Genomic DNA, 27,460 nt, shown 5'->3' with positions numbered 1-27,460 from the left:
CAGCCCTTGCGTCACCGCTAATAACCCTGCGGTCGAGATGATTTTTTTTTTTTTTTAGGAAGGCTCCTTGCGTGTGTTGAAAGACTTGAAAGGCGGGGAATCTGCTACGTCTCTCTCTCGGGGAGATAATTGCTCGCTGTTAAAAACCTGTAATTTATTTCTCATTTGAACTTTTCTTGCTTCAGTTTCCAGCTGCTGGCTGTTACGCCGTGGCTTCTGGGTTAAAGGTCCAGCCGAGGCATCTGGCCCCCTGTAGACGCAGCCCCCAGCTCCTTCCCTTCTGTATTCCTGGCTGGTTTTCCAGCTCTTGAACCTTTCCAAAACACGCTGCAAAACCCAGATCAGAACCGTGTGTGACTGTGCTCGAGTACCACTTCTCCTTTGTACCCCCCCAGGATACACGAGGTGTTTCCTCCAAAAAATTGCACTCACAGCAGGCTCCGGATGGTGGGGACGCTGCTGGGACAGCTCGGGGCTGGCTGGTGGGACATGGGTGACCCCAAGCAGGATCCCACGGAGGACACGATGGCATCACCATTGACGGTCCCCACACTTGGGCCAGGTGCCCATGGGGCTGCAGCACGGGGGGGGATGCCCCTTGCATCACCCCAGGGCAGGAGGCACGTGCAGGCAGGTGAGCCTGATGCATCAGGGCTGCAGATATGTGGGTGATTCTCCTCCGGGGTGCGACGAGGGATTGGGGAGAGCCTTGGGTGCCCCTTCCAGGGGTTGGGGAGAGCCCTGGGTGCCCCACGCCGCCGAGGATGGAGCAAGGGTGCGAGGGTGTGGGTGCAAGGCTGGGGGTGTTGCTGAATGTCCTGCAGCAGGACGCTCCCCAGGCATGGTGGCAGCTTCATGGAGCGTGCCTGTGGGTTTTTCTCAGCTCCTGGCCGGGCTGAGCCCTGCATCCCTGCATCCCTGCACCCCTCCTGCCCCAGCAGGGAGCCCTGGGGGGGGGCAAGCGGGATTTTTTGGGGAGCCCAGGCGGGTGGCTTGCCCTGCTTCCCCTTGCCATGGGGGTGGCGTGTGCCCAGCCCCGAGCACGGGGGGGGGTCGTGCGGGGAAGGGAGAGACGTGGAAAGGGGCAAAACGCGCGGAGGGGCCGCGGGGATGCTGTGAGTCACCGCACCCCCGGGGCAGCCACGTTTTTCCCCCCCGCCCGCGTCACCGCTCCCCGCCCACCGTGCCCGTGAACCATAAAACTCCCCCCGCGAGGGTGGGCGGCGAGATAACCCCGCCCCCTCAACCAATTCAACCAATCGGAGAGGGGCCTCGGCAGGCGAGTGGGCGGGGCTCCGCCGGCCGGGCCCCGCCTTTCGCTGTTCTTCCTCCGCCGCCCGCCTCGCTGGGCCGGACTCCGCCGGGCGCCGCGCTCTGCCCGGGCGCTGCGGGGCCGCCGCCAGCCATGTCCGTGCCCAGAGGTAGGACCGGGGACAGGGGGGGATATGGGGACCCCAGGACCGATATAGGGACCCCGGGACCCTCTTCTTTTTTCCTCCGTTCCCGGGCTGCAGGCAGCCCACGCCGTTCTGCGGGTACAGCCCGGCTGGGGGGCGTGGGGTCAGGAGGTGTAAAGGGGTGTAAAGGGGGTGTAAAAGGGGTATTAGGGGGGTTTTGGGGTGTAGGGGGGGTGTAGGGGGGGTTTGGGGTGTAGGGGAGGACCGTGGGGACAAGTGGTGAAGCGCCGTGGGTGTGCAGCACGTTGATAATTTTTTTTGGAAAAAAATGGTGATTTTGGTCCAGCTGGGAAAAAAAAATCCCCAAACCCTAAAAAGGGGTATTAAGGGGTCGTGGGGTCGTAAAGGGGCAGAGGGGGGGGTAAGGGGTGAAGGGTTCTGTGCTTGCAACATGTTGATAATTTTTTTTAAAAAAAGGATGATTTTGGTCCAGCTGGGGAAAAAAAAAAAATCCCCAAACCCCAAAAAGGGGGTTGGGGGTCGTGGGGTCATAATGGGATGGGGGGGAGGTAAGGGGTGAATGGCTCTGTGCGTGCAGCACGGTGATAAATTAAAAAAAAAAAAAAAAAGTGAGTTTGGTAGAGCTGGGAAATAGCAAAAAAAAAAAAAAAAATAGCAACAAGCTGACCCTATTCTGGAAGAAATGGCCCCAAATCGCCTCTCTTTCAACGCTGCTTTGGGGTGGTTCGGTGAGCGCCATGCGTGGCTGGGGGCAGCCCGAGGGGGTCCCTGGGGAGCCCCCCATGACCGTGGGTGGCACCGTGGGTGACGGTGCCACCCGTGGGACCCGGCGGTGCCACCGCGTCCCCGAGGGCAGCAGGGACCCGTCCGTGGAGCTCGTGCCGCCGGCGTGGAAGTCGCGGGGCTTTCCTCTCCGCAGCGGTGATGCGCTGGAAACTCGAAGTCAGGAGCCATGTGAGCAGATGAGCGCACCTCGGCGTGACTTTTGATTTTTTTGGGGGCTTTTTTTTTTTTTTTTTTTTTTTTCTTTCCTCCTCCTCTGTACGCTCCGTGTCTTAAACGGAGGGAATGTGGACCTGAGTTTCCTGTTTGCTGTGTAAGCGGGGTGTGAATCAGCGGCGATTTACGGTGCGCCGAGCGGAGCTGCTGACTCACGGGTACGAGCGCATGCCTCCCTCCCGCCTGCCCCGGCTGCGGGGCTGCAACGGGGTTCATAAAAAGGCTGCGGGGAGCCCCGCCGTGCCCACACCTCGCCTGGGGTCTGTCTGCCTGGATGGAGAGCCGAGGTGAGCTCGGGGAGGGTTTTGGGGGGCTGCTTTGCTCGTGGGGTCGTGGTGCTGTGTGTGTGTGTTCTCGTGCCCGCTTCTCATGCCCTGCTGGCTGCTGAGATTTGGCTCGGTTTGGGTTTTGCCTGAAATGTGCTGGTTCCTGGGGAGGGTTTGCCGGTTGTGTGCTGCTATTTGGGGCTGTTGGTGGGCTGAGAGCGAGCTGCAGCCCGGAATTTAACCTGGGAAACTCAGGTGGCTTTGGGCTCCTGCTGGATGCAGCCCAGAATTTAATATATGGAGAAAAATCAGGTGTTTTTGGGCTCCTGCTGGATGCAGCCCGGAATTTAACCCGGGAGATTCAAGTGGCTTCGGGCTCCCGCTGGCTGAAACTTGGAATTTAATTCGGGGAAATTTAGGTGGCTTTGGGCTCCTGCTGGATGTAGCCCAGAACTTAACCTGGGTGATTCGGGTGGCTTTAGACTCCTGCTGAAATTTAGCTTGGGAAATTCGGGTGGCTTTGGTGCTTCGGCTGGATGTAGCCTAGAATTTATCCCGGGAGATTCAGGTGGCTTCGTGCTCCTGCTGGAGGTGATGGGGGCAATGAATGGAGACGGCTGCCTCGTGGCTCGCAGGTTGGCCGTGCCCGTGATCGATGCGCGCAAAAACTCGGCTGCCGTCACCTTGGCTTAGTCACGGGGCTGTCTCCTGCCTCCGGAGTTTTTGGGGATGCGTGTGGCCACCCGTGACACGCGGGATAGGAATGGTGCCGGGCCGGAGCCTTTTTCCCCGTGCGGTGCTAAACATAGCTTCCGAGATAAACACCTGGTGGGGATTAGGGAAGCTCAGGAAGGATTTCGCCTTTCTTCCTCTTCCCGCTGCCGGCTTGATCCGAATTATCTCGCGGGGTGAGGGCTGTGTGTGTGGGAAACCTTCACTTGTGTTACCTCGCGCCGTCGAGCCTGATGGTTGCCCAAATATGCAAAATCTTATTTTGCATCTTTTTGGTTGCCTGTTTATTGATAGATTTACGGGTTGCCTCAAGCCCCCAGCGCTCCCTCCAGCTCCATTTTCCCAGCTTGGTGTCAGGACGGGAGGGAATTGTGCGTGGAGCTGTGGTGCTGCCTGTGCCCATTTGGAGAGCTCTGCGAGGGGCGGCTCCACACGTGGGCACGCTTTGAGAGCGCGTCCTTCCCCTTAGCCAAGAGATTTTCCTCCAGGAGGGTTTGGCAGGTGCCTGGATGGGATCTGCTGCCCGTCACCACCACCTGGTTGTGTTTCTTTGGGGCTGGCAGCGTGACCAGTGCCCTCGGTGCATGGTTAGTGTGGGGGCTCTCAGCTCTGAACCCACAGAGCCAGGGTTTTGCTTTGCACCCGCAGAATGTCACACAGGAGGTGATAAATATTGAGCTGAGCTGTGCTTTGGCAGCCCCAAAGGCTGCTCTCCTGCTTGTCACCCGCTGCTTTTGTTCCCCAGGCCCAGGCTGCAGTGTGGGGCTGAGCCAGGGGTTGCTTTGAGCACAAACCTGGCCCCAAATCTGGTCACTGCCAGAGGGAATCCGTGCGTGCACTGTGGGGCTCCTCCATTAATGCCCGGGTGTCGTGTCCTGGTGATTTTGGGGCTGAGGATGTGGGTTTTTTTGTCAGAGGATTGCTTTCACTGGGCTAACGGTGGCGGGGCCGCTCGCTGGGGGGAGAGCTGGGAGAGGAACTTGTGTTGTCTGGGGGTAATTTTACTCGCCCAACAAAAACTTTGGGGTTTTACAGACGTGACTCAGGACTGCTTGTGGGTGCGTACGGAGCTCCATTTACCCACAGCTGCTTGCTGACAAAACTCTGCAGTGCAGGTCGAGTCCTAGCCAGGGATTTTGAGGCAGCAGAGAGGATTTTTTACGGTGGGAACTGGAAGTTTGTGTTCTTTTTTCCCCATCCTGGGAGATGCTCCATCTCCTCACGGCCTTTTCATCCCCATCTGAGTGTCTGTCCCCAAAACAGGTGGGTACAACACCACCACAGCTCCTTTGGGAGCTCTCAGCATGGAAAAGGAGGAGCTGGGGGGGTCTGTCCCCTCCAGGCTGCAGCAGGGTCACTGCCAAAGGGGGTCTGTCCCGTGCTCTGAGCCAGGTTTGCATCCTCTCAAGTGAAATGCTTATTTTTATTTATTTTTTTTTAAGGGATAAATTTCCTTTAAAAACATCCCACGAGTGGGAGAGGAGGCAGGATGAGGAGGAGACAAAACTTAACCAGAAATTGTTTGCAGAGCATCCACCCTTCCTGCCCCCTACAGCGCCACGAAAAAATAAAAAAACACCCTCCTTTTGGAAAGGAGGAAGCCTCTTTTTGGTACAAACAGTTTCCAGCAGGGGCTGCTAACCTGTGCTGTGGTTTGGTGGGGTTGACGTGCCCAAAAATGCTGCGTGGGGCTGAGCCTAGTGCCTGCGTCCCGCATCCATCCGTGCCGGGAGCCGCACGGTTTGACCCTGGCTGCGGGCTGCTCCCCTGCCGTGGTAGTGCCGGACGTTTTGGTGTATTTTAGGAAAGGTAAAGCTTTTTAATTACTGCTTTTTGTTCAGCCGGAGGTCTCAGATTTCCAGCAAACAAAACCTGCAGCTGGCGTTGGGTCCTGCCGGTGCCTCTCCAGAGGTGCTGAGCGGCGAGAGGGCGAAATGTTGGGCGCAATTAGCTGGGGGCACCACTTCTCCAGCTCAGGCTGTGCCCCCTTTTCCTTCTCCAAGTGCTGCAGCAGCATTTGCAGGTCAGGAGAGCTTGGCAAGGGCAGCAGCAGAGCGCCAACTGAGTGCTTCTGCCCCGGGGTGGTTGTGACACCGGCGCCGCTTCCTGCCGGGGCCGCGGGCGGACGTGTGCTCGGAAAATGGTTTGCAACCAGCACGGCCAGGTCTGGAAGCAGGGAGCCTGCTGCTGCTGCTGCTTTGGGGCTGGAGGGGCTCGTCCTGGGGGTTCCCTGCTCCTCCCTGCCCTGGAGTGAGTTGGGTCCGTGGTGCATGACCTCGTGCAGATGAGGGATGGGAAGGGAGGGTGCTCGGGGGGTGGTAGCGCAGCTGATGGATCCCAGACACACGGGGTGGATTGGGGTTATTTAGGGGAGCACGGGGTTATCTAGGAAGGTTTGGTGTGCCTGTGCTTGCAGGTTGGTTAGGTACCACAGTCCTGTACATAAAAATTCCCTCTTAGCCCAAATCTTGCAGGAAAGCCCCCCTGCCTTGGCCACCTGTCCTGCTCTTAGCACCTGCAGCCCGAGCCAGTGCCATCTCCTGCTGCCCACAGCTCAGTAGCACCGTTTTTTTTCCCCTATTAAAGGTAGCAAAGAACAAATACGGTGTGTGGGGGAGGCATTCCCTGCTGTAGGACAGAGATCTTGCTGCGCTGGGGAAGGGGAGGCTTGGCCCTGCTTGGAAAGGAGCGGACGGGTGAGGGCTGTCCCCTGCCCACGGTGCTGCATGCCGTGGGCTGCCCCGTGCAGCTCGTCCCTAAAAGTGACGTGGCTCTTTCTGCAAGAGCCGGATGTGTTCGGCAGCGAGGCTTTTTAAGAAAGCTGCTCTGCAGAGTTAAAAATCCCCTGCCGCCGCGGACGGCTTGGTTTCTCTCCTGAAATGCTGCCAAACTGAGCTCGGGGTGAAAATGAATGGACCCGGTGCCAGGGCTGCTCTTTGCCTCCTCTCGAGCACCTGGTAAAGGAGCAGCGAGGTGGCAGACCCAGCCACGCTCCACACCTGTCCGTAAAACCCCGTGTTTACACCCAGAAAAGCCTCTGCAACCTGTTCTGTCTGCGTTTTTGGTCGATCCCTGCGGCTGCTCGGCTTTGAGCACATTTAGCTCCGAGCACCGGGGGGCTGATGGTGAGCAGCAGGAGCTGGTGGACGGCTGGGGTTGTCCTCCTGGGCTCTGCAGAGGCTGATTTCTTGCCCACCAGCAGCTTTTTGCAGGTATTAATTCACCCTGCCACTGCCTGGCTTGGTGGAGGATGCCTGGGCAACGAGCAAAGCGGTGTCTGGAGGAGGCACCTCTGGAAATCGCGGGTGCATTTTAATCCAAGTTCTTTATCAGCCTCGCGTGAGCTTTGCTGAGGAACCAGGCGGCCACTCAGCTTTTCCTCCGGCACCTCTCCCGTCCGTGAGATCTCTCCGTGTACATTCCAGGCTGCTGCAACGCTTCGCCCTTCATTTCTGGATCCCCAAAGAATTTCGCCTTCGGTAATCGTGGGTTTCCCCGTGGGGTTTTACAGGCACAGCTCGCCGAGGGAAGCCGTGAGCGGCAGCCACGGGGCCGGCAGCCAGCGCGTGCGTTCCCCTTATCTCGAGCAGGTTTCACCTCTTGCACCTCTCCTTCCAGCTCCTTTCTGCTCCATTTCATGCTCTGCCCTGCAGCGCGCCGCCCTTTCCCCCCCAAAAAAACGCTGATTTGAGCCTTGCCCTTTGGGGCTAAAAGGGGATTTTTTTTTTTTTTCTCTTCGTTTTTCTCGTTGTTTTGTAAATGGAAATGATTCTTGGAAGCTCTCAGCGTGCCCCAGGAAAAGCTGCGAGCTGCAGGCTGGGCGGCACTGAGTCACTGCCTGCTCCTGCCCCGGGGACGTGAGCCGGATGTGTCGGGACAGCCTCTGCGGAGCCTGCTGCCTTCCCGGGACGTCTCAAACCACCTCCGAGAGCAAAAACCTGCTGGGCTCATTTCCACCCAGCCTCAAAAAACCTCGCAGTGCGGTGTGAATAAGCGATTCCTGAGCAGGGGGCGAGGAGGGCACAGCAAAAAAAAAACTAAATAAACCCCAGCGAAACGGAAGCAGGCGAGCGAGGCTGTGCCCTTCCTGCGCCGGGGCTGCCACGTGGGGCTGCGGTGGGGAAACGCTGCCCGAGCTGGGCATCAGCCAGAGATGCCCTGTGGGTGCTGGGCACGTGGAAGGGTTTTTTTGTGGTGTGGAGCTGCTGAGAGTCCGTGGGGGTGATGCTTTGCAGCGGCGGAGTTTGGAGGAGCAAAGGAGAAATGGTTGCGGGCGACTTCTGCAAAAATGTGGGGTTTAGCAAGCGTGCTGCGCTTTTTTTTATATATAAAATCGTAACTTCCTGAGCTGCTGAGCGGCTGGGGCTGGCCTCAGGCAGCAGCTGGACATGGGTTGGGATGCAGACATCAGTCTGTCCCCGGTGGTGTTTGTAGGGCTGGGGCAGAGGCTGCGAGGTGGTGGCTGCGGGTCCTGCTGTCTGTGGCGGTTTCCACCCTCTCGCCTCGCCGAAGCCCGAGGTTCCCCCATCACGGGGTGGGTTTTGCCTCTTTGCTGCACCCCAATTTGCTCTTTTCCTCCCTCTCAGCTCGGAAAAGCGCGTGCATGGATGTAATCGGGGGGAGAAACGTGGTTTCAAGGCAGCAGGTGAGGGCGGCGAGGCAGAAATCCCCGTGCGTCTTCAGACGTGAGCGCGGGTTTGGGCACCGGAGAGCCGAATCTGGGTCTTGTGGTGCTCCCAGCCCTGCCTCCGTCGAGCTGCTGGTGGTGACGGACGGACAGACAGACCTGTTCTGACTCACGGACCCCGAGCTGAGTTTGCAGCACCTGCAGCCAGCTCACAGCCCTCGTGGTGCACCTGGGCCTGACTCAGCGGGGAGCTGTGACCCGCAGTCCCCGCGGGTGGCATCACTCCCGCTGCTCCCTTTCCTTCTGTCCCCCTCCCGGAGCAGGCAGCTGCAGACATTGAGCACTTCCTAATTATTATTATTATTATTAATTATTACTATTTCCCCCCACAAATTCCACTTTCAGCCCAGGTACCCGGGTCATTTGCCGGGATGAAATCCCTCTTTCCCCACCCGAAATAAATCGGAGGGAGGATGGCAGGAAGCTAAAGAAGCAATTTTTATTTCTATTTATTTATTTTTAGTCGTTAAGACTCTGCATTAAAAGCAGAAAGAGGCAATACTTTGCCCTTTTACCAACTTTACAGGGTTTTGTGGCTAACTGGAGGTACTTGAAATTGCACTGAGCTGGGTTGGATGCACTCAGGAACCAGAGCAGCAGCAGAGCTGGTGGCAGCAGTTCTGCCTCTCCCTCCTGGCTTTTCTCGAAGCACCATCTCCTTTTTCCTCTCCTCCTGCCCGTGAAGTTTCTGGGGTTGCTCCCAGCCCTTTGTCTCGTGGCAGCACGCCAGCACTGTGCTGCTCCCGGAGGTGGCTCGTGGTTGCCTGCACGGCGAGCTCCGAGCAGGTGTAGCCTCTGCCACTGCTTTTTATTTTTTTTGGGGGAAAAAAATCCATCCTGAGCGACAGATGTGAGTCTGCAGCCCTGCAGGATGCTCTGCCCGGCCCCGTGCCTGCTCCAAAGAGGTGGGCAGAGGTTTTTTGCACAGGTCCTGCTGTACAGCTGTGCAGTTTTTGGCATGGTGCAGCGTGTCCGATAACGCCACGGTGCCGTGCCAGCTGGCCGCTGCTCCGACGCTCCCCTGGGCTCTGCTCCTGTGGGTTTCCCAGCACGGAGCCTGTCTGCAGAGCCCCCCTGTTGCAGAACACCGAGCTGCCATCGGGGAACAAAGCATAAAATGAAATGTGGCTGGTTTTTGCTTTCCCCCATCCCTTAGGGTGATGCAGGTAGCCTTAAAAATCCAACTGGAGCGTAACTGGGTGGTGACATCCTCCTGAAGCTGCAGCAGAGCCAGCGGGCTGGCCGGGCTGTTATCTGGCTGCTGCACGGAGCTGGGGTGTGCCTGGCAGCCCAGGGCTGGCAGCTGGGATGTCACTGCCGTGGTGGCTTCAGCTGGTGTCCCCGTCCCCAAATCCCTCCCTGTTTTGGGGTACTGGGCGCTCGCAGTGCTCGCAGGCCATCCTGCTCTGCTGGAGTGATGGGAGCAGAAAGATGCCCCTGATCCCTTTCCTACTGGATTTTATTCCAAGGTTTTGCTTAAAAGCAGAGCTGTCACAGAGCTTCCAGGTTGGGATCGGGGCTGTGGTCCTGCCCATGGGGTTTTGCAGGGTCTTGGGTCCCCGCTGCCAGCCCGGTGCATCCCTTCCCGGTGCCCCCGGCCTCATCCAGCCCTCGGAGAGGCCGCGGGTGGGCAGGGGAAGGGTGGGGAGAGGGCCTGGTGCTGGCAGGCTGCTGCTTGAGCTCATTGCTGTTTTTCAGGGTGTGCTCTTCCCCTCATTGAAGCCTGGCAGGGAGCGGCAGCAGCTGCCCGACGCGTGAGGTTCGGCTGCTCAGAGCCCAGCAGCGGGGCTGGTGGCCCCGGGACCTGCAAAAAGATGGGTCTGGCTCCAAAAAGAAATAGCATTTATTAGCATTTGGGATGTGCCGAGGCAGCACGGGCTCCACGAGGGGCTGTAGGGATCCTTGGAGCATCCCCTGTATGGGATGGGGATGTTGCTGTAGGGCTCGGGGGCAGCTCTTGTGTGCCAGCATCCCTTCTGCGCCGATGAGCTCGGCTTGAAACCATACCCGGGGAGTGGAAATGCTGCCGAGGAAAATATCTTCCGCAGTCCTTGTGGGGCTTGTATAAACACTATTTAAAATCGGAGGCGTTCATTAGGTCGGTATGCGCCTTTACCTCGACCTCTGACTTTTCTGCCTGCAAATGTGCGCGGGGCGGTGCAGCCCGCGCGGCGGAGGCACGTTTGCTATAATTAGGGGAAGGTGAAGGAGCTGCTGCAGCATCTGCCCCCCAGGCTGCCAGGGAAGCTGAAAACAAAGCTGCAACCTGTTCGGATTTGGTCAGGGATGTCGTTGCTGGCTTCTCCAAACCCCACCCGGGCAGAAGAGGGGAGAGCAGCGAGGCTCGGCCACGATTCTCGCACGTGTTGGCGGAGCCGGGGGTGATTTTTTTCCACGCCTCCGTCCTTCTCCTTTGCTATTTCCCAGCCGAATCCAGGCGGCAGCTTGGACTTGGCCAGCGGAGATGCCGTCTCAGTTGTCAGCCTGGAATAGCTGCCGAGCTGGGAGCCGGCGTTGTGATGGAACAAGCTTCGCACTATTTGTTGTGGGAATGGTTGTCAGTGGCAAAGCAATTAGCCGGGCACCTGCAGCGCGAAGAAATCCGACCTCGTGCTGCCTGGCACTCCCTGGGTGCCAAAGGGCTGAGCGTGGGTGCTCAGGGCCATGTATTTGAGCCCCCCCTGAGCACTTACATCCCCTGTACCCCGGTGTTTTGTGCTCCTGCATGGAGCTGCACCCATCACCGTGCAAAGCTCTACACCGATGGGGGGCTCAGGATGGCAGGATCACTGCTGCTCCCCCACGGAGCCCACCCAGCCCACGGCAGCACCTTTGCGAGCCTCACACCGTTGGGTTTTTATCCTGGGGAGTGGGATCGAGATGGCAGAGGGGAGCTGGGCTCCGAGGCGTCCCCCGGGGGATGCGCCGCGGGAGCCCTGCGCCTCGATGGCTCCCGGCGCTGGCTCCCCCCCAGCTTCCTGTTGACGTCAGCGGTTATTTCGCCCGCTGCATTTTTTTTTTTTTTTTTTTTTTTTTTTTACAACTGTTGAGCTTTCAAGTGTAACCCGAGCTGAGACCGGCCAACCTCAGCAGCTGCCCATGCGGGGACGCGGCGCTGCCGGCGCCGTCCCCCCCAGCCTCCCCCGGCCGCTCGCCGGCTCGCGGACCCCCGGCACGCAGCGGGGACCCCAAAAAGGGGGCTGCTGGCACCTTCCGAGCATGCAGCCCCACCGAGGGTAAGCCGTGGTGCTCGCCAAAAGGCCCCTGCAGCGGATCCCACGGGCTTTTTTTTTTTCCCTCCCTCCTCCGGCTCCCCCATCCCTCCCTTCCGCCAGGCGTGCCCGTTTCTGTTCTTCATTTCTGGGAAGCCATGGACAAGAGGCAAGGTAGGTGTTGCAATTTCCAAAGCACGTGCCAGGGGGGGCGACCGAATGGCTGATTTGCAGTGCCAAAAGGGGACGGTGGAACTTTTCTGGGGTCCCTCCACGGAGTTTTTCTCCCCTCTGCTCGCTCGGGAAGGGGGGTTCTGCATGTGCAGCTCGGGATCTATTTTTAAAGCTCTGGAAACTTGCATGTTTTGCACGGGGTTGGAGCGCTGGCATCTTAGCAGAAATCCAGCAGAGCTCCGGGAAGGAGCCTGTCCCTCTTCTGGTGGTGTTCCCAGGGCTTTCCAGCAGCCTTTACACACCCGTTGCAGCCGGTGGGGGCTTCTCTTCCAGCCTGCTTGGGTTTTTCTCTTTCTCTTTTTGCAGAAGTGCCGGGCGCAGGGCGGCGGTGGCTTGCAGCAGCCCCTCTGCAGGCTGATGAGTGATGGCTCTCGGCAGGTTGAGCGCCGCTTTTCCGCTTACACAGGGAGCTTTTTCCACTCCCGTGACCCAAGCAGCCAAATTCCCCTCTCTGCTTTGTTGCACCCTGCCTCTATTTTTTATTTCCTTTTGAGGATCCTTTTTTTTCCCTTTTTTTTTTTTTTTTCATTTGGCCCTTCCTTTGCAGCCAGGCTGGGACCCACCCTGCAGCCCTGCGCCTTTTCTGCAGCATTTGGCCCCCGTCTGCAGGTCGAGGGGAATCGGGGGGCACCCAAAATGTCTTCCCCAGCAGTGTTTGACTCCTGTCTGCAGATTGAGGGGAATTTGGGGGCCCCCAAACTCTTTCCCCAGCACTAACCCCACCGTGCAGCCCCTGCAGCAGCCCCTGCACCCGGCAGGTCCGTCCGTGTTCCAGGACTTCACCTGGAGCGCAGGGAAGGCTCGGAGAGGTTTGATTTCAAAGGTCAGCTCAGGCAAATAGCTTTATTTGCAGTTCTTTAGGTTGTCCTGTTCGCTCCTCTCCACCCACGCCGGCGGAGTGGGAAGGCCAAACCTCCCGGGGAGAGGTGCAGCGGGACGGGGCTGAGGTTGGGGAGGAGGAGGAGGAGGATTTCAGCGTTGAATTGAGCAGTTCCAGGAAATGAATGTGTCCGGTCTTAGCTGGTGCGGGCTGTGGCATGAGGGTGGGGGGGGGAAAAAAGCCTTTTTTTTTCTTTCTTTAGGAGGAAATGGTGCCTTTCTTAGCATAAAGGATGCAGTTACGTGCCTGCGGTGTCACGTGGGCTACGAGCTGGGCTGCGCTAGGAACTTCGGTCAGCTCATTTTCCCCAGCCCGGGTGGATGCATGGTGCTGTGTGACCCGTGCTTTCAGCTTTTCGGACATGCTTTCAGCTCGGGCTGGGGGTGACGGGGCTGGGATTAATGGGGCCGTGCCCCCAGGTTGCCCCATCCCCACTTGGCTGCTGTGGAAGTGATCTGAGGTCACCGCGAGCAGTGGGTGACTCTTGCAAGAGCCCCGTGCCCTGGTACAAGCTGGCGCATCCCCAGGACTTGCAGGTGACAGAAAGCGTCCCCCTGTCCCCAGCAGCTCTCCCGTGGGGTCCCAAATTTGGGGGCGAGCTGCTGAGAGCCTGGCAGGTGACAGGGAGCTGAGAGCAGCCGCCTGCGGGGGCCGACAGCAGATGCTGCCCCGGGACCTGCTCAGGGCAGAAGGGATTGAATTGCAAGGTCGTGCCGTGCTCGTCCCACTGCTTGTTTGTTCCTCTGGCACCGGGTGTTCTGCTCTGGGGCTGCCACCAGCTTTGGGGGTGACACTGGGCAGTGTGCTGGGGACAGCGGTGCTGGGCTCTGGTGCCCCACGGCCACCATCTGCCTGCCCCGAGCAGGCTGTGGGTGCACAGAGCTTCAGGACAGCGCCGTTTGTCTCTTTCTTATTATTTATTTTATTCATTTTTTAAAAGAAATGTAATTATTTCTGGGCTGTGCTCAAGAGGAAGTGGCTCCTGCCCGCTCCACCCCTGCACGGCCGGACCCGTGCTGCTTCTGTGGCTGCGAGCAGCAGGAGAAACGCTGCCAGCGCTTTTTGGAGAGGTTTGCAGGATGCTGGGGAGTTTGGCCCTGTGGCAAACACGGGGAGAGCAGGAAGAGGCAAACCCCATCCCTGCCTCGGCTCCCCCGTGGGGACAGCCGTGTGATTTTATTCCTGCAGGCATGGGCTGAGCTGGGTTTTCCATCCCCGTGAGCAGCCTGGGCAGAGCGTGGTGTCACCGGTGCTTTCTGGAGCTGGGAATGTTTTTAGGGGCTGGGCACGAGCAGAGGGAAGGGGAGGGTGTGAGCTCTGTGGCTCCCTAATTCTGTTTCACGGGGTACAACTGATGCACGGAGACGCGATGTGGTTTTCCAGCACGGCGCACGGGGACTTTGCAGCGGGGATCTCCCCATCCCGTGCTGACCCTTCCACCCGTGCTCTCAAACCCTGCTACGGGCACAAGGCTCTGCATCGATTCCTGACCCCAAGATGCCTCCTGCCAGCTCCTGGGGCTCCGGCAGGGCTGACACCACAGCCTTGGGGCCGCTGCGTTGGTGACCCCGCGTGAGTCAGCGCGCTGTGAGCGGGGCTGTCGGGGGAGCGGGCAGCACAGAGGGAGCATTGTGCTCCTGCTGGGGTTACTATGGCGATTGGGGAGAAGGAGAGCAAACAGATTAAGCAAAATACCAGCCGGGATGGGGTGTGTGTGTGTGTATGGGGGTTGTTTCAGGGCTTCCTGCGAAGGTCTGGCTGGTGGCTGCGCCCTCCGCCAGGCAGAAGGTGGCTGGGGGGGCTGACATGGGATTGCAGGCGTTTGGTTCGCCCTCTCCTGTTTTTTTTTTTTTTTTTTGGCTGAGCAGGAGGTGCAGGGTTGGCCGGGTGGGTGTTCAGCAGCTCGGCATCCCTGGATTGCTGCCTGCATCCCTGAGCCATGTGCTAAATGCAGCACGCTGGGTGGGATGGGAGCCTGTGCCCCCTGGGTTCTCCCACCCCCTGGCTGCAGGAGGATGCTGCAGCCCCCGGGTTTTGGCTCCGGGGCTGGCTGCAGGGAGGGAAGGCGGTGCCTGAACACGGGGATGTCAGCTTTCCTTTGGCTCCGTTTTGTGTTTGCTCCCGGCGTTGCTCAACCAGGTATTTTTGCAGTGTCCTCAGTGGGTGCATGGGGATATTTATAGCTCCCTCTGCCAGCCCGGCCGGGTGCGGGGTTGGGAAGGGAAACCTCGCAGGTTTGTGAACCAGTGATCAAACCCCACGATTGCCAGGACTGGGTCAGCTTTCCGGGACCCGTTTCCAGCCCAGCAGGATGGGTTTGGTGCAGAGCAGCCGGGCTGAAGCTGCCCACCCGTGGTGCCCCCCCAGCAGGGCAGGATGCGTCCAGGAGCATCTCCCCTCCTTCCTGCCCAGCTCCCAGCTCCTCGCCTCTCCCCTCCCTTTCCCAGCAGTGTTGGAAGCGCTGGACTTTGTCCCAGGAGCCGTTCCTCATGGCAGGGAGCCTGCACGAGGCCACAAGGAGCTGGGCACAAGCTCGCCCCGTGCTCGGAGCCCACCTTGTGGGGCTGCTTCTCACGCAGCTCCCCAGGCCCCTTGTCCCTGCAGGGGATCAGGGCAGCAAAGCAGGGCTCTGGCCATCCCATTTCGGGCTCCAGCTCCTTCCCATCTCAGGCCCATCTCCTTGTGCTGTTTGGAGCTGGGCAGGAGAGCATCCTGAGGGCTGCTCCTGACGGGCCTGGCCTTCTCCCAGCTCTCAGCCCATGCAGACCGGGCCTGGATTTGTGTCTAGCAGTGCTGAGGCAGCCAGCTCCTGCCTGGTTTTGTGCTATTTTCCCTTGGTGGCACGTGGGGGTGTCCCCATTTGGGGTGGGGGTTAGTTATTGCTTGGCTTGCTTGTGGTCTGGTGGCCTCCAACCTGCTATCAGCGTGGAGCAGAGATGGCCTGGCCACTTCCCTGCCTGTTTCTGCAGCTGTGATGGATCTGTCCCATCCCATCCCATATGCAGCAGGCTTTGTGGGGCTGTAAACACCCTAAGAAATGGGTTTGTGCATCCTAAACTGGCCTGGCGGGGAGCACAGGAGCTGGGGCAGCAGAGCTCGGGTCAGGGCCCTGCGCACGGCTGGTGGCGTGGGGACCTCTTGTGGCTGGTCAAGCCGGGATGGGGCCGGGTGCCAGCACCCCTCTGTCCTCCTGGTGTGTTCCTCGGATGGTACACGGGGCCGTGAGGGGTGCGTGCTTTGTGCCTGCTGCTCTGGAGCACCAAAACTGACCCCGTGTCTCTCTGCTCTCTTCCAGATTCCAAGGGATCCTTGGAGCCGCACAAACCAGGTGAGTGCCCAGCAGGAACAGCAGCTTCAGCCCATCCCCTAAACGCCAGCAATTAAAATCCCCAAAGAGGAGGAACCCTTAATGGCCACAGGGGGTTAACAGGAGCTTTTGGGATGGCTGAGGAGCAGTGCAAGGTGTGAGGCCGGGAAAAGGGTTTCTGTGCACCCCCGGGCCGGGGGGCTGTGGGTAGGAGGATGCTTGAAGGCAGAGAAATAAAAATGCCAGTTGCTCACGTGTGTGTCTTCTCTTCCAGTGAAAAGCAAGAAGAAGCGGGAGCTGAGGATAACATGTGTCCCCATCAAGCAGCCCGTTGCCAACACAACGTAAGTGGGGTTTGACGAAAAGCAGGCAGCTGAAATTCCTGCTCTGTGATGCTCTTCCCAAACACCACGGGCTGCGCCTCCGCCGCTCAGCCCTGCTTGTACCAGGAGCCCTTTCCAGAGACCCTCGGCAGCTCCGGGAGAGCAGTGAAATCCTCAGAGGGGGAAATTTCACTCCCTAAAAGCCCAGATAGGGCAGATCTGGGAGCTGGGGAAGTCCCCCGTTAGTGCTGTGCAGCCTGGCATGCACACAGCAGCCACCTCCTTCCCCTGTGGCTTCATATCTCTGAATTTCCCCTGGCAAAGGTGTCCGCCTGGAGCCTGCAGGGTGCTTGCATGCCCAGAGCACTCCTGTAGAGGCTGCTGCCAGGTGCCTGTGATCCCTTTTCTCTGCACTTCTCGAGGTGCAATGCAAATATTTGCTCAGTGCAAGGCTTTTTTCATGAGCCCGAGCACTTCCTTGAAGCTGGAGCTCGCTGCATCGCTCTGACGGGAGCTAAACAGGAGGCTAAAACAAATTGCTCAATTTCCAATCCGACAAGCTCACAGCTGGGGAAAGCACGGAAGCGAAGCACGAGGGACAAAAGGCTAAAGTCTGCTCCAAAAGCACCCTGCTACCAGTAGTGGGAAGTGGGCAACGATGGGGAAAAAGCCGTAAGGGAAGACTTTTTTTTGCCAGCGTGCTGTTGTGCAAAGCGTGACCCTGTGAAATGCTGGCTGCTCCGCATGCCAGGCTGCCTGGAACAGGCCGTGGAGTGTACACAAATGACTCACGGCTGAGGAATTACCTGTTGTTCCCTAGGCGTGTGTTTCGGGCTACGTGGCTGTCCTGTTACAACACCTGCCTGTCAAAACATGACAGCCGAGCCTCTCTGCCACGGGAACAGCTCGTGGGATCAGTCGGGGATCCGTGGGCTCGCCTCCCGAGCGGGGATGGTTTCGGAGCCTGCTGGTTCGATGCACGCCTCACCTCGCTGACTGCCCGGGGTTCTCGCTGGCTGCGTTTAGCAAATGCTTTGTGGGTGGTGTTCGCACGATGAAAGCCTTTGTGAGCGTTTGGAGGGGGCTGATCTGAGCCCGTAACAACAAGGCATGGTGGAAAGCAGTGGATGAAAGCGCTGGAAGGAACACAAAACCTGGCCCTGCAGAAGGGGGACCACGGAGCTGTGCTTTCCTCTGACTTTCTCTCTCTTTTTCCTCGCAGGCCCCCGAGGAACCTGGACTCCAGGACGTTCATCACCATCGGAGATAAGGTACATGCTGACGCGGTTTCTTTTTGCTTCTTCCAATTTGAGAGACCTGATTTAAAAAAAAAAAAAAAAAAGAGCTGCTAGAAACAGCCACTGCTGCTCTTTTTATTTCATTCTCTTGTTACGGGCTCTCCTGGGGCTGCAGAAGGCTGTTTGTGAGTGAGCTAAAAATACAGGGTGGTGCCTCGGGTCAGCCCTGCGCCTTGCTGTTTCCCTCCCAGGCTGAGCAGCTCGCTCCGTGGGCACCTTTGGGGCCCCTCGGTGCAAGGCTTTAGGGTTTGGGGAGAGCTGGGATGGAGGGGAAAGGGAGAGAGGAGGCAGCTTGGGTTAGATCCAGGGCACAGCCCCACGGCCCTTGTTGTTTTCTAGCTGTTGTGTATTAATAGCTCGGGGAGAGAGGCTCCGTGTGGCAGCCTGGGCACAGCGTGTGCGCTGGGAGCGTGCTGCAGCGTGGGGACAGCTCTCCGTGCTGGCTGCTGTCCCTGCCGTGCCTTTCTCCAAGGGATTCAGCAGCTGTGCTCTGCCTGCTCTGGTGGCTCTGGTATTTGCAGGAGAGGTCTGATCTGGGCACTGGAGTGACACGATGTAGGATGGAGGAAGGTTTGGGTCATGGGGTGGAGGATGAGCTCAGGTCCATCTGATCTGTGCAGGTGGTGTCCTGCATCTCTGCAGGGCAGGGGGTGAGGGATGCAGTAAGGGGGATGCTGATGGTGTTGGAGCATCGCCTCTGCCCCTGGGCAGGGCCGTCTTGGTTCCTGGAGTGTGCTGGGAACTGCCAGCTTCTGGGGAAGCCTGTGGGTAAATGCCAGGAAAAACCAACACACAACAATAACCTGGAACAACTGCACAACGCGTGTCCTGAAAAGCACCACGAGATCCTTCCTGGAGGCTGCTGCAGGAGCAGCGAGCCTGTACCGTGCCTCTGCCCAAGCCAGCAGGATACTGGGGGGAGATTGTAGGGTCCCCACATCCCTGTACCCACTGCCCTGCCCGGAACAGAGCTGGCACCTTCCCGTGCCAGGCAGCGCATATCTCACCGCTGAGCTCAACCCCAGACCTCTCCTGCTCCCTGCCTCGGCCGCCTGCCAGCCACATCTGGCTCGCATAAACGCTGCTTACTGCCGGCCGCCCCGTGGCCAGCGTGGCAGGGGAGCTGGCTAGCCACCAGCCTGGCAGCCCCAGCTCCCATTTTGGCCCCCCAGCAGCGAGTTCTGCCTCCTTTCTGCCCGGGGTGTAGCTCGTGGGTGGTGTTTCCTACGCGGCGTGCGCTTTTCCCACCCTTTGTGGCTGCCGGGTCACTTGGGCATCCTGGTATTATTTTTCTTCCCCGGGACTGGAGGAAGACTCGCAGGCTGGCTGAAGTTCCTCCTGGTTGAAAGGAGGTCTGTAACTTATTAGGAGCGATGAATGCAGCCTCCCAAAATAGCCCGTGGCTCACTCGAGCAGTTTATGCCCTGCCCAGCGGCGCAGGCAATTACAGGGTAACGCGTGGTTAGGGAAACTTGTCTGGGGGTTGCGCACAGCCTCGCTCGCTCCCTGCTGCCTGAACACTGGGGGTTTGTCTTTTTCCAGCTGGAAATGAAGTTCAGGTCATTGCACTGCCTGAGCTCTTTTCTTGGTGCTAGCTCATGCTGTGCCTTGCTGGCTGCTTTCTGATGGCAGGGCTGAAAGCAGGCACAACCTGAGCTGCCCAATGCTGGGAATTGGGTTGTGGTGTGTGCCACCCTGTCTAAGAGCAGCCTTGCACAAGCTGGGTGCTGTTGGGCACGTGGGTGTGCTTGTGGTCACACAGGGGCAGGCAGGGATGCCCCACTGGGCACCGGGATCTGGTTCCAATCCTGGATCCCAATAGCTGCCCGTGCTGGCAGGGGAGCTGCTGAAACCCTGCGGGTTGTTCACCACAGAAATAGTGTGCCCTGGCTGGAAGGATGACACTCCTGATCTCTAGCTTCAGAGGGAGAATTCAGTGAGCCCTGGTGAGTTTGGGGGCTCAACAGAGTGAAAAATGCATCCATCTCCTCCGAGCCTGGTGCCTAGAGCTGCTGGAATCCTGTAGGCACCATCATTTGGGAGCGTTCTGCATGGGAGAGATGCAGGCTTGGAATTGGGAGCATGCCCATGTCTGATTTATTTATTTTTTTTTTTAACCTCTCTTCCTGTAGAACTTCGAGGTGGAAGCTGATGACCTGGTGACGATTTCGGAGCTGGGCCGTGGGGCTTACGGAGTGGTGGAGAAAGTCCGGCACGCGCAGAGCGGCACCATCATGGCCGTGAAGGTGAGCCCAGCTGCCTGCCAGAGGGCTGGAGGTTGGGACGTGAAGCTCCAGGGCAGCAGAGAGGCTCTGCTAGGGACAGAGAGGTGCGGGAGGTTAGAGGGATGCTGATTTTGGCAGCCTCTGGTGTCCCTGTGCAGCTTGGTGTGGCTCCATCAAAGCAGGTTTTGAAATCCAAGTGTGGAGCCCTGGGCTTAGGTGGTGTCATCCCTTAAGGAGCTGCCTGGGAGAGGGAATCTGGGCACCTCCTGAGGGTGCTACTGGCTGCAAAACTCCACCTTCATTAAACCCCTCTTTTTCTTTTGTTATATGTTTGTCTCAGAGGATTCGAGCGACTGTGAACACGCAGGAGCAAAAGAGGCTGTTGATGGACTTGGATATCTCCATGAGGACGGTCGACTGCTTCTACACCGTCACCTTCTACGGAGCCGTCTTCCGAGAGGTACTGGGCTGGTGGGAAACTGCTGGGCTGCACAGCACCTTGGGGCCAGGCGAGATCTCCAAAGGCACAAAACTGTCTCAAGCCACCTTGGCTTTCTTCAGCCAAGCTGGTCTCTTTGAGATGCAGCAAAATTGAACTCCTGCCTCCTCCAGGCAGCGTGCAGCAGGTCCCTTTTGTCCCCACGTTGTCGTTGGCTGGGCTGGATTTCAGGGAGACCCTGCTAGGGAGGCTGTTGCAGGCGGTTTTGGTGGTACCTGAACGTCTGTGCCCATCGTGCCTGGTGTGGAGGCAGCGTGCTGGTGCCTGGGGAGCTCGGTTTGCCCCAGGTGGAAGGGGCAGGGTCTGTTTGTCTGTCCCCACCACTCCCTTCAGCTCCTGGGGTTTTCTAGGGAATTCCCACTCAGCTGCTTTCTCTCTATCTGCAGGGCGACGTGTGGATCTGCATGGAGCTCATGGACACCTCCCTAGATAAATTCTACAAGAAAGTACTAGAGAAGAAGAAAACCATCCCTGAAGACATTTTGGGGAAAATGGCTGTGTCTGTGAGTGCCTTTTGGGTTCATACGTGGTTTTGTGCTCCCCCCAGGCCTTGCAGTGATGCGTGCCACCCCTCACGTGTAACTCTGTGCTGGGTTTTGCACTCGTGGGGGTTGAATGCAGCCTGTCTGAGTCCTCTGCTCAGACACGCAGCATTTAGAAATGGTGTGTTCACAGTGAAATGCTGGTGCTGCGTGTGTCTAACAGTTCTCTCCTGCTCTGTTTGTCACCAGATTGTACGGGCTCTGGAGCATCTGCACAGTAAGCTGTCCGTAATCCATAGAGGTAGGTGCTGGCTGGGATTCGTGTGGTGTGGTTGGAGTGCTAACCTTATAAATCACATGGATTGTGCCTCTGGGGCCCCTGCAGGGGTATCTGGTGGCACTTGGGACGGTGGTGGGCAGACCTGGATGCCCAAGGCCTTTTTCTGTGATGTATTTTTCATGCATCTCCTTGCATGATGTTGTTTTCTTCATCCTTTCTGGATGAAAGGTTGAATATAATGACTGACTTCCTCACTGCCTGTACTTCTGTGGACATCTCTGGCCCTCTCTGAGCACAGAGATGCATTGCAGGCAGCTCTTGGGGACAAAATCCCATACCCTTCCTGGCTGAGTAGTTCTGGCAAGGTGAGAGCTGAAGGAGACCTTGCAAATCATGGATGGGAATCGTAACACAATCATAACACCCAGGCCCTGTTCTTCCTCTTAATGTAGCTCCTTGTGGACAGCTCATGATGAGCATGAGACAAGCTGTCCTGAGAACTTGATAGGGGTTGAACTTTCAAGGCTGTGCTGGGTGTATAAATGCCCCCTAAGGAGCAGGGTATTAGCTCCTCAGCATTTTATTTCATCTGTGTAAGGATCTTTTGATCTCCAGGCCTGCTCTGCCTGGAGGGCAGGGTTACAGTTCTGCCTATGAACCTTTACTTTGGTAAAAGCATCGTGGGGTTTTGTCTCCATTCCCTGGTCCCCTCCCTCCCTGTGTTGTCCCAGGCTCTGCGCTACCTCTGCAGAGGCCCCATCTGCTCTCTCGTGTTCTCTCTTTTAGACGTGAAACCTTCCAATGTGCTCATCAACAAGGAGGGACACGTGAAGATGTGTGACTTCGGGATCAGCGGCTACTTGGTGGACTCGGTCGCAAAGACCATGGATGCTGGCTGCAAACCATACATGGCTGTAAGTGGGGAGCCGTCCAGCCTTGGCCCAAAGAGGCTGCTCTTAAAAATCAGTCCTTGTTCCCCTTTGTCCTGAGATACAAACCATTACGGAGCGCTCTGGGCTTCCTGATCCAGCAGGATCCTCCAAGGAAGGGATCACCCTCCCTGTAAACCCTCCTGTTTGTGTTAATCCTGCAGCAGGCTCTCCCCTTGCCACCTTCCCTTCCCAGAAGGGTAAAAGCCTGGCTGGTGCTGGTTGTGGTGGTTGGACGGGCTGCTCTTCTTGGTTAGAAAACGCTGAGGCTTTTCTTGGCAGGGTCATTTCATTCTTTGCTCTCAAGTCAGTGTGAATTTCCCTCTGCCATCCGTGGGTAGCTTGTGCTCCTGGGGCAGGGACGGTGAGAGTCACGCTCAGGAGCTGGAGGGGAGCATTTGTGGGGTTTGTGTGGAACAATACATGGCTTTCATCGGTGCTCGTAGATTTAACCTCAAGCCCTGCTTTCGCAGGGACGTGACCCAGGGGAATCCACCCAGCCTGGGTTTTGGAGCCAGAGCTTTGCTGCGTGTGGTTTGCACTGGGAAAACGAGACAGAGTCGTAATATCTTCCATTTTGCTCTTACAGCCAGAAAGAATAAATCCTGAGCTGAACCAGAAGGGCTACAACGTGAAGTCGGATGTCTGGAGTCTGGGGATCACCATGGTAAGGCAGCGGGCTGAGGCCAGCGCCCTGCGATGCAGGGGTGGGATGGGGTCTGCGCTGGGGGGCTCCCACCCTGCTGCAGGCTGTGGGGTCTGAGCCTTTCACCCCTGCTAAACGGGGCTGAATTCTGAGTGTAACAGCTCAGGGCACGAGCAGATAACCAGGGCACAGAGGGGTTGTGGTTCCCTGTGCACTCAGGGCCACTGGGCTTTTGTAGGCATCCCCCAGCCTGGCTTTTAAAGCCACCTGTGAGGCTTTGCTTTGCAGTTCCCCTCATACTGGCTGGAGAGGTGGTCGGCAGAGCTGGTTACAAGGAGCAGGGTTCTCTGTGGCTGGCTCGCAGCCTTCCTGCAAGCACACCCCTCCTGTATTAGCCGTGCCTGGTAGGAGGATCACGATGAATTCGCCTGCCCCCCAAGGGGTGATGTGCATGGCCTGCAGCAGTCCCGCCTCCGGGGTAGCTTGCAGCAGCCCACAGAAAGGGGAAATGCTTTGAGTTCCAAAATCGCAGCTGCACAGGATGGTGGATCTACCTCCAAAACAGCTGAAATCGTCTGGCACTGGAAGGCGAAGGAAATCCCAGCTGTTGGCTTTAAGGGGATGCTGCCTGAGAACGCTTCTCTTGCTTTCCAGGAGACTCTCTCTCTGGGGCTAGATTATTTTCATGATTTTTTCTTGCACCCTCTTAGCTGCGACCTTTGTTTTGGGTGCTGCATCCAGGCATTTGGGTGTGCTGCACAGATCTTTTGGCAAATATTCTCTCTTCCCTGGCTGGTCTTGTCCGGGGTGCCAAACCTGAGCCCCCTCTTCTTGGTACCCCTGTGCCATGTGGAGCTGGGCTGGCTGGCCAGCTGTGAAGCAGGCTGGGAATGTAATCAGCTCCGGCTTTCCTCCGAGATGCAGGAAGCTGTAGGATGGGAGATTGTGTCAATGACGACATCTCTGAACCTTTCCAGTACTGGATGGGAGAGGGGACCTTGCTGAAAGCCTGCCAGCCTGCAGCTGAAAGGAGCCCTGACCTGATTCCCTTTAATGTCTTCCTCCTGGGCTGGCTTCCTGTTATTTTATTTCTGGAGGGGTGTGATTGATTTCAGACCAGCCAAATTTAGGGCCGTTGAGGTGCGGGGCTAATCCAGGCCTTTCCGGGCTGCTGGCTTCATTCAGTTCTCCAGCAGCTGAGTTCCCCAGATGGGGGCCCCTGGCTCTGTCCCCCATCCCTGCACATTTCTCATCCCTCCCATCCTGTCCTGCCCTGCCAGGCTTTGCTGTCCATCTCCAGACAGGAGCTGACCCTTGGCAGGAGATGCCCAGGAGCTGTGAAGGGCTTTTTCCTGCTGGAGTGGGTGATGGAGCAGGGCTGACTTGTACCAAGGACCCAGTAGCTGAAGTGGTTTGGCAGCAGTCTTCCATAATGATGTTCTAGCACTTTTTTTTGGGGTTCGTGGATATTTTTTGTGCTCATGCAGCACCCTGAAGCCCAGAGACCAGTTTCTGGTGAGAAGCCAGCGCAGAAATGGTGTGCGCGCTGCTGCTATCTTTTAAACTAATCCCATTTTACATATCTTTGTCTGCTTCCTGTAAATGCATTAATTTGCTGAGCAGGCCTCAAAAGGAAGTATTTTTGGCCTCTGGGTTTTTGTATTTAAAAAGGAGGAAAAAAAAAAAAGGTAGCATGACCCAAATTGAGAACTGTTGGTAAGGAAAGAGGGTTTTCATTCTGAATCTGAGCTTGCTGCAGCCTCTGAGGCGGCGGGCTGCGTGGGGTGGAGGTGACCCCGATGTCTCACGTCAGCCTGTCCCTGTCCCCAGATCGAGCTGGCCATTCTCCGCTTCCCGTACGAGTCCTGGGGCACCCCCTTCCAGCAGCTCAAGCAAGTGGTGGAGGAGCCGTCGCCCCAGCTGCCTGCCGACCGCTTCTCCAAGGAGTTTGTGGACTTCACGGCGCAGTGGTGAGTCTCCAGGAGGGTTTGTGGCTTCCCCCGACCTGCCTGAAAGGGTCTGCAGGGGCTGGAGCGAGGCGTGAGGCTGGGTTTGTCCAGCTTTGGAGCCCAGTTCTCCCTCCCTGCACCAAGCTGGCATTCGGCCACGGCAGGAAGCGCAGCCCCAGCGGGTTTTGCTCTCGTCCTGACTCACCCCGGCTGCTGGAAGGTGCAGAGGTTTCTCTTCCCCTTTCACCATTGGTGCTGCTGAAATTGTGGTGGTTTCTGGCGAAGCGGCAATGAAACGAGAACAAACCCCCTGGCGGTGTCTGGGTGCCACCGGGTGAGAGCTGACCCGTGGTTTTGTGGGCACCGCAGCTGGAGAGCTGCTCCCCTCGGGGTGTCCCCTGCTCCTGGCGTGCTCTGAGCCCCTCGGGGAGGTGCCAGGGCTTCAGCGAGCCTTGAGGTGCTCTGCCCAGCCTGCCGGCTGCAGGGAAGCCTCTCCCCTCCTTCCCTGGTCTTGGGGACAAGAGCAAGGCTGCGTGCTGCTTGGCTTGTCCCTTCTGTGGCAAAACCCTCACTCATTTTTTTGCAGTTCCCTCTCTGGCCGCTCTGTAGGGCTGCATGGTTCAGAGCTGCTTGGGAAGGAGTTGTGGTGCCTGGGTAGTGGAGATCCCATCCCATTGCCCCCATGCAGAGGCGAGGGTGTGAGGGGAAGAAAAAAAAAAAAAAAAGAGAGAGAAAAAAGATCCTACAGCCTTTCTCTTGTGTTTTCTTTTTTTTTTTTCTTTTTTTTTTTTTTTTTCTTTCCAGCTTAAGGAAGAACCCTGCTGAGCGAATGAACTATTTAGAACTTATGGTAAGTGCGGAGCTGTTTCTGCTGGCCTCGGTCTCACTTCTGAAACATTTTTTGGGATAAAGGGCCCTAGCAAAATGGAATAACAGGGGGTGGGTGGGGGTGATTTTCAGGCACATAGTGGGGTGGGTGTAGCATGGCTAAAGTGGAAGGCTGTGCTGAATTCAGGGGTGTTAAGGTCAGTTTCTAAGTGCTTTCTCTCTCTCTCCTATCTGCTCTTGGTGGCTTTAGGCAAACAACCTCAAAAATTGGTTGTCTGGGTGGGGTTAAACCCAGAAATGCCAAACCTGGAAGCGTTAAGCTTTGTGCTGAGGGATGGTGTCCACGGGAGCCTGGGGAGGACGCTGGTGTCCCCCTGGCCATTTGTGTGACATCCCCCGGGGGCTGCTTTTGGGCTGGTCCATCCTGGGATGGGACTGACGTTGTCTCGGTTCTCGTCGGCAGGAACACCCCTTCTTTACCTTGCACGACACCAAAGAGACTGACATGGCCTCCTTCGTGACAGAGATCCTCGGGGAAGACTCCTAACTCAAAGCTCACGGCTTCTGCAGTCCCCTCCACCCGGCATCCCTGCAGCACAGCCGACGAGGACTCGAGTCAGTGGTGGTTTGCACAGATCACATTTCCCCCACCCACGGGCGTCTCCGGGCCTGGCCGCCCTTGCAGTCTCTTTTCTCTTTGCCCCGTAACTGAAATCCCCCAGGAGGAGCCTTCTGAAGCCGACACCTTCCCGACTAAGCCACCACAACTGAAGGCTGGGGAGCATCCTTGGGGTGCCAGGCACGTCCCGCACCACAAGGGGATGGTGCCTATGGTACCTGAGCGGGGCCAGGCACCGGCTGTCATCACTCCTGGCACAACAGGCACAGAGTTTTTTTTACCTTTCTTCCCCTTTGCTGACTGGGGAGGGCAGAGAGAAAACATTCTGCTGTGCTTTCGCACTCCTTGTCTGCCCTGCCCCAAGCCCCGTCCCCACACTGTGTCCCTTCTGTGCCTGCCTCTCTGCCCCAAGGCTCCTGGGCAGCTTTTTAGGAGGCTCCACAGCTCCCTGGGTATACCACTGTTCCCACAAGAAGCCGTTTTAATGCCTGGTTCGACCCTTCAGTGCAGCACCAGACCTGGCACCCCCTTCCCACCCCCTCACCGCCTCCATCCAGCGGCCCCTTGAAGGTGGAGGGGGAAACATTTTTGGATGAGCCACGCCGTGCTCTGCGTCCCCAGGGGACGGGGTGGACGAGTGGGACCCTGGTGGCCACCTCCAGCCTCAGTTTTGGAGGATGTGGGGTCAGAAACCATCCAACACCACCCGCAGCCGCTGCCTCTGCCTTCCCCAGCTCCTCGGCCGGAGAGGATGCTGCTCCATCTCCCTTCCCAGCCCGGGCTCGTGTAAGACCTCGCACTGTGACACCCCTCGTTTCGGAGGCTCTGCTGCCACCTTTGCATCCCGAGCTGCCTTCGAGCCCCATGGCTGCCCACTGGGATGTCAGCCAAAACCCCAAACCCAACGACTTGCACGGGGGCTGCTGCCAGTTGTACATTTTCTGTCTATATATGATGGACTTCGTAACGTGTTTCCTAGTTTTAACCTAACTTGCTATAAATTAAAAAAAAAAAAAAAAAAAAGCCCTTCTGTGGGGGAGGAGGGAGGAGCGGTTTCTTCTCCGCTAGCAAATCCACTGTGAAAACCTGATGTGTTTCCCCGCTCCCCCAGCCTCAGCAGCCTGCGAGGAGCTACGGGAGCAAAAGGGATTTCTGTCTTCTACTGTACGTGGTCACAGGACAAACGCACCGGCTGTGGATTTTTTTTTTTTTTTTTTGATAGATTGAGTTTTCAGAGGGATTTTTTTTTCCTTTTCTAATATATATTTGTGTGGGTGTATGTGCGCGTGCTCTATATATTATATATTTTTAAAAATCAGTGACGAATGTGTGAATGTCTGTGTGGCTAGCAGTTTTGGTGAAATGGCTAGCAATTTTCTGGCTAAATTTGGGGTGGTGGGGAAGACTTCTAAAAGAGACCCCGGCCTAAGATTTTTTTTTTTTTTTTTTAAAAGAAATGCATCTATTTTTTAAGCGACTCTTTTAAAAAACGTTTTTCCTAAAATCCCTGCCCTGGAGGCCTGGATTTTAGGGTGCATTTCCCTCCTTTTTGGGGTCCTCCACCTGCTGAAAAGCTTCTCCCCCAGTGTCTTGTCCACCCAGGGAGAGGGATCAGCCCTGAAAAAAACCATCAGGGGTGTTGAGATG

The 27,460-nt window shown here is 57.4% G+C and overlaps 1 protein-coding gene across 1 annotated transcript; it reads left to right on the top strand.

Moving 5' to 3' along the window:
- The first annotated feature begins 1,324 nt into the window (after positions 1 to 1,324).
- Positions 1,325 to 27,103, top strand: MAP2K3 (mitogen-activated protein kinase kinase 3). The gene is made up of 13 exons (XM_084295733.1): positions 1,325 to 1,421; positions 15,724 to 15,756; positions 16,010 to 16,079; positions 17,281 to 17,329; positions 19,489 to 19,602; positions 19,922 to 20,041; positions 20,467 to 20,583; positions 20,812 to 20,863; positions 21,629 to 21,756; positions 22,361 to 22,438; positions 24,248 to 24,387; positions 25,171 to 25,216; positions 25,658 to 27,103. Exons 1-13 carry the CDS (start codon positions 1,406 to 1,408, stop codon positions 25,739 to 25,741), a joined length of 1,047 nt encoding a protein of 348 aa, XP_084151859.1. The 5' UTR covers positions 1,325 to 1,405; the 3' UTR covers positions 25,742 to 27,103.
- The last annotated feature ends 357 nt before the right edge of the window (positions 27,104 to 27,460 follow it).

The sequence above is a fragment of the Netta rufina genome, assembly GCF_964035555.1.
Source record: "Netta rufina genome assembly, chromosome: 15".
NCBI lineage: Eukaryota > Metazoa > Chordata > Aves > Anseriformes > Anatidae > Netta > Netta rufina.
The sequence above is the reverse complement of the archived record's forward strand: the minus strand, read 5'-3'. Positions and strand labels throughout refer to the sequence as shown.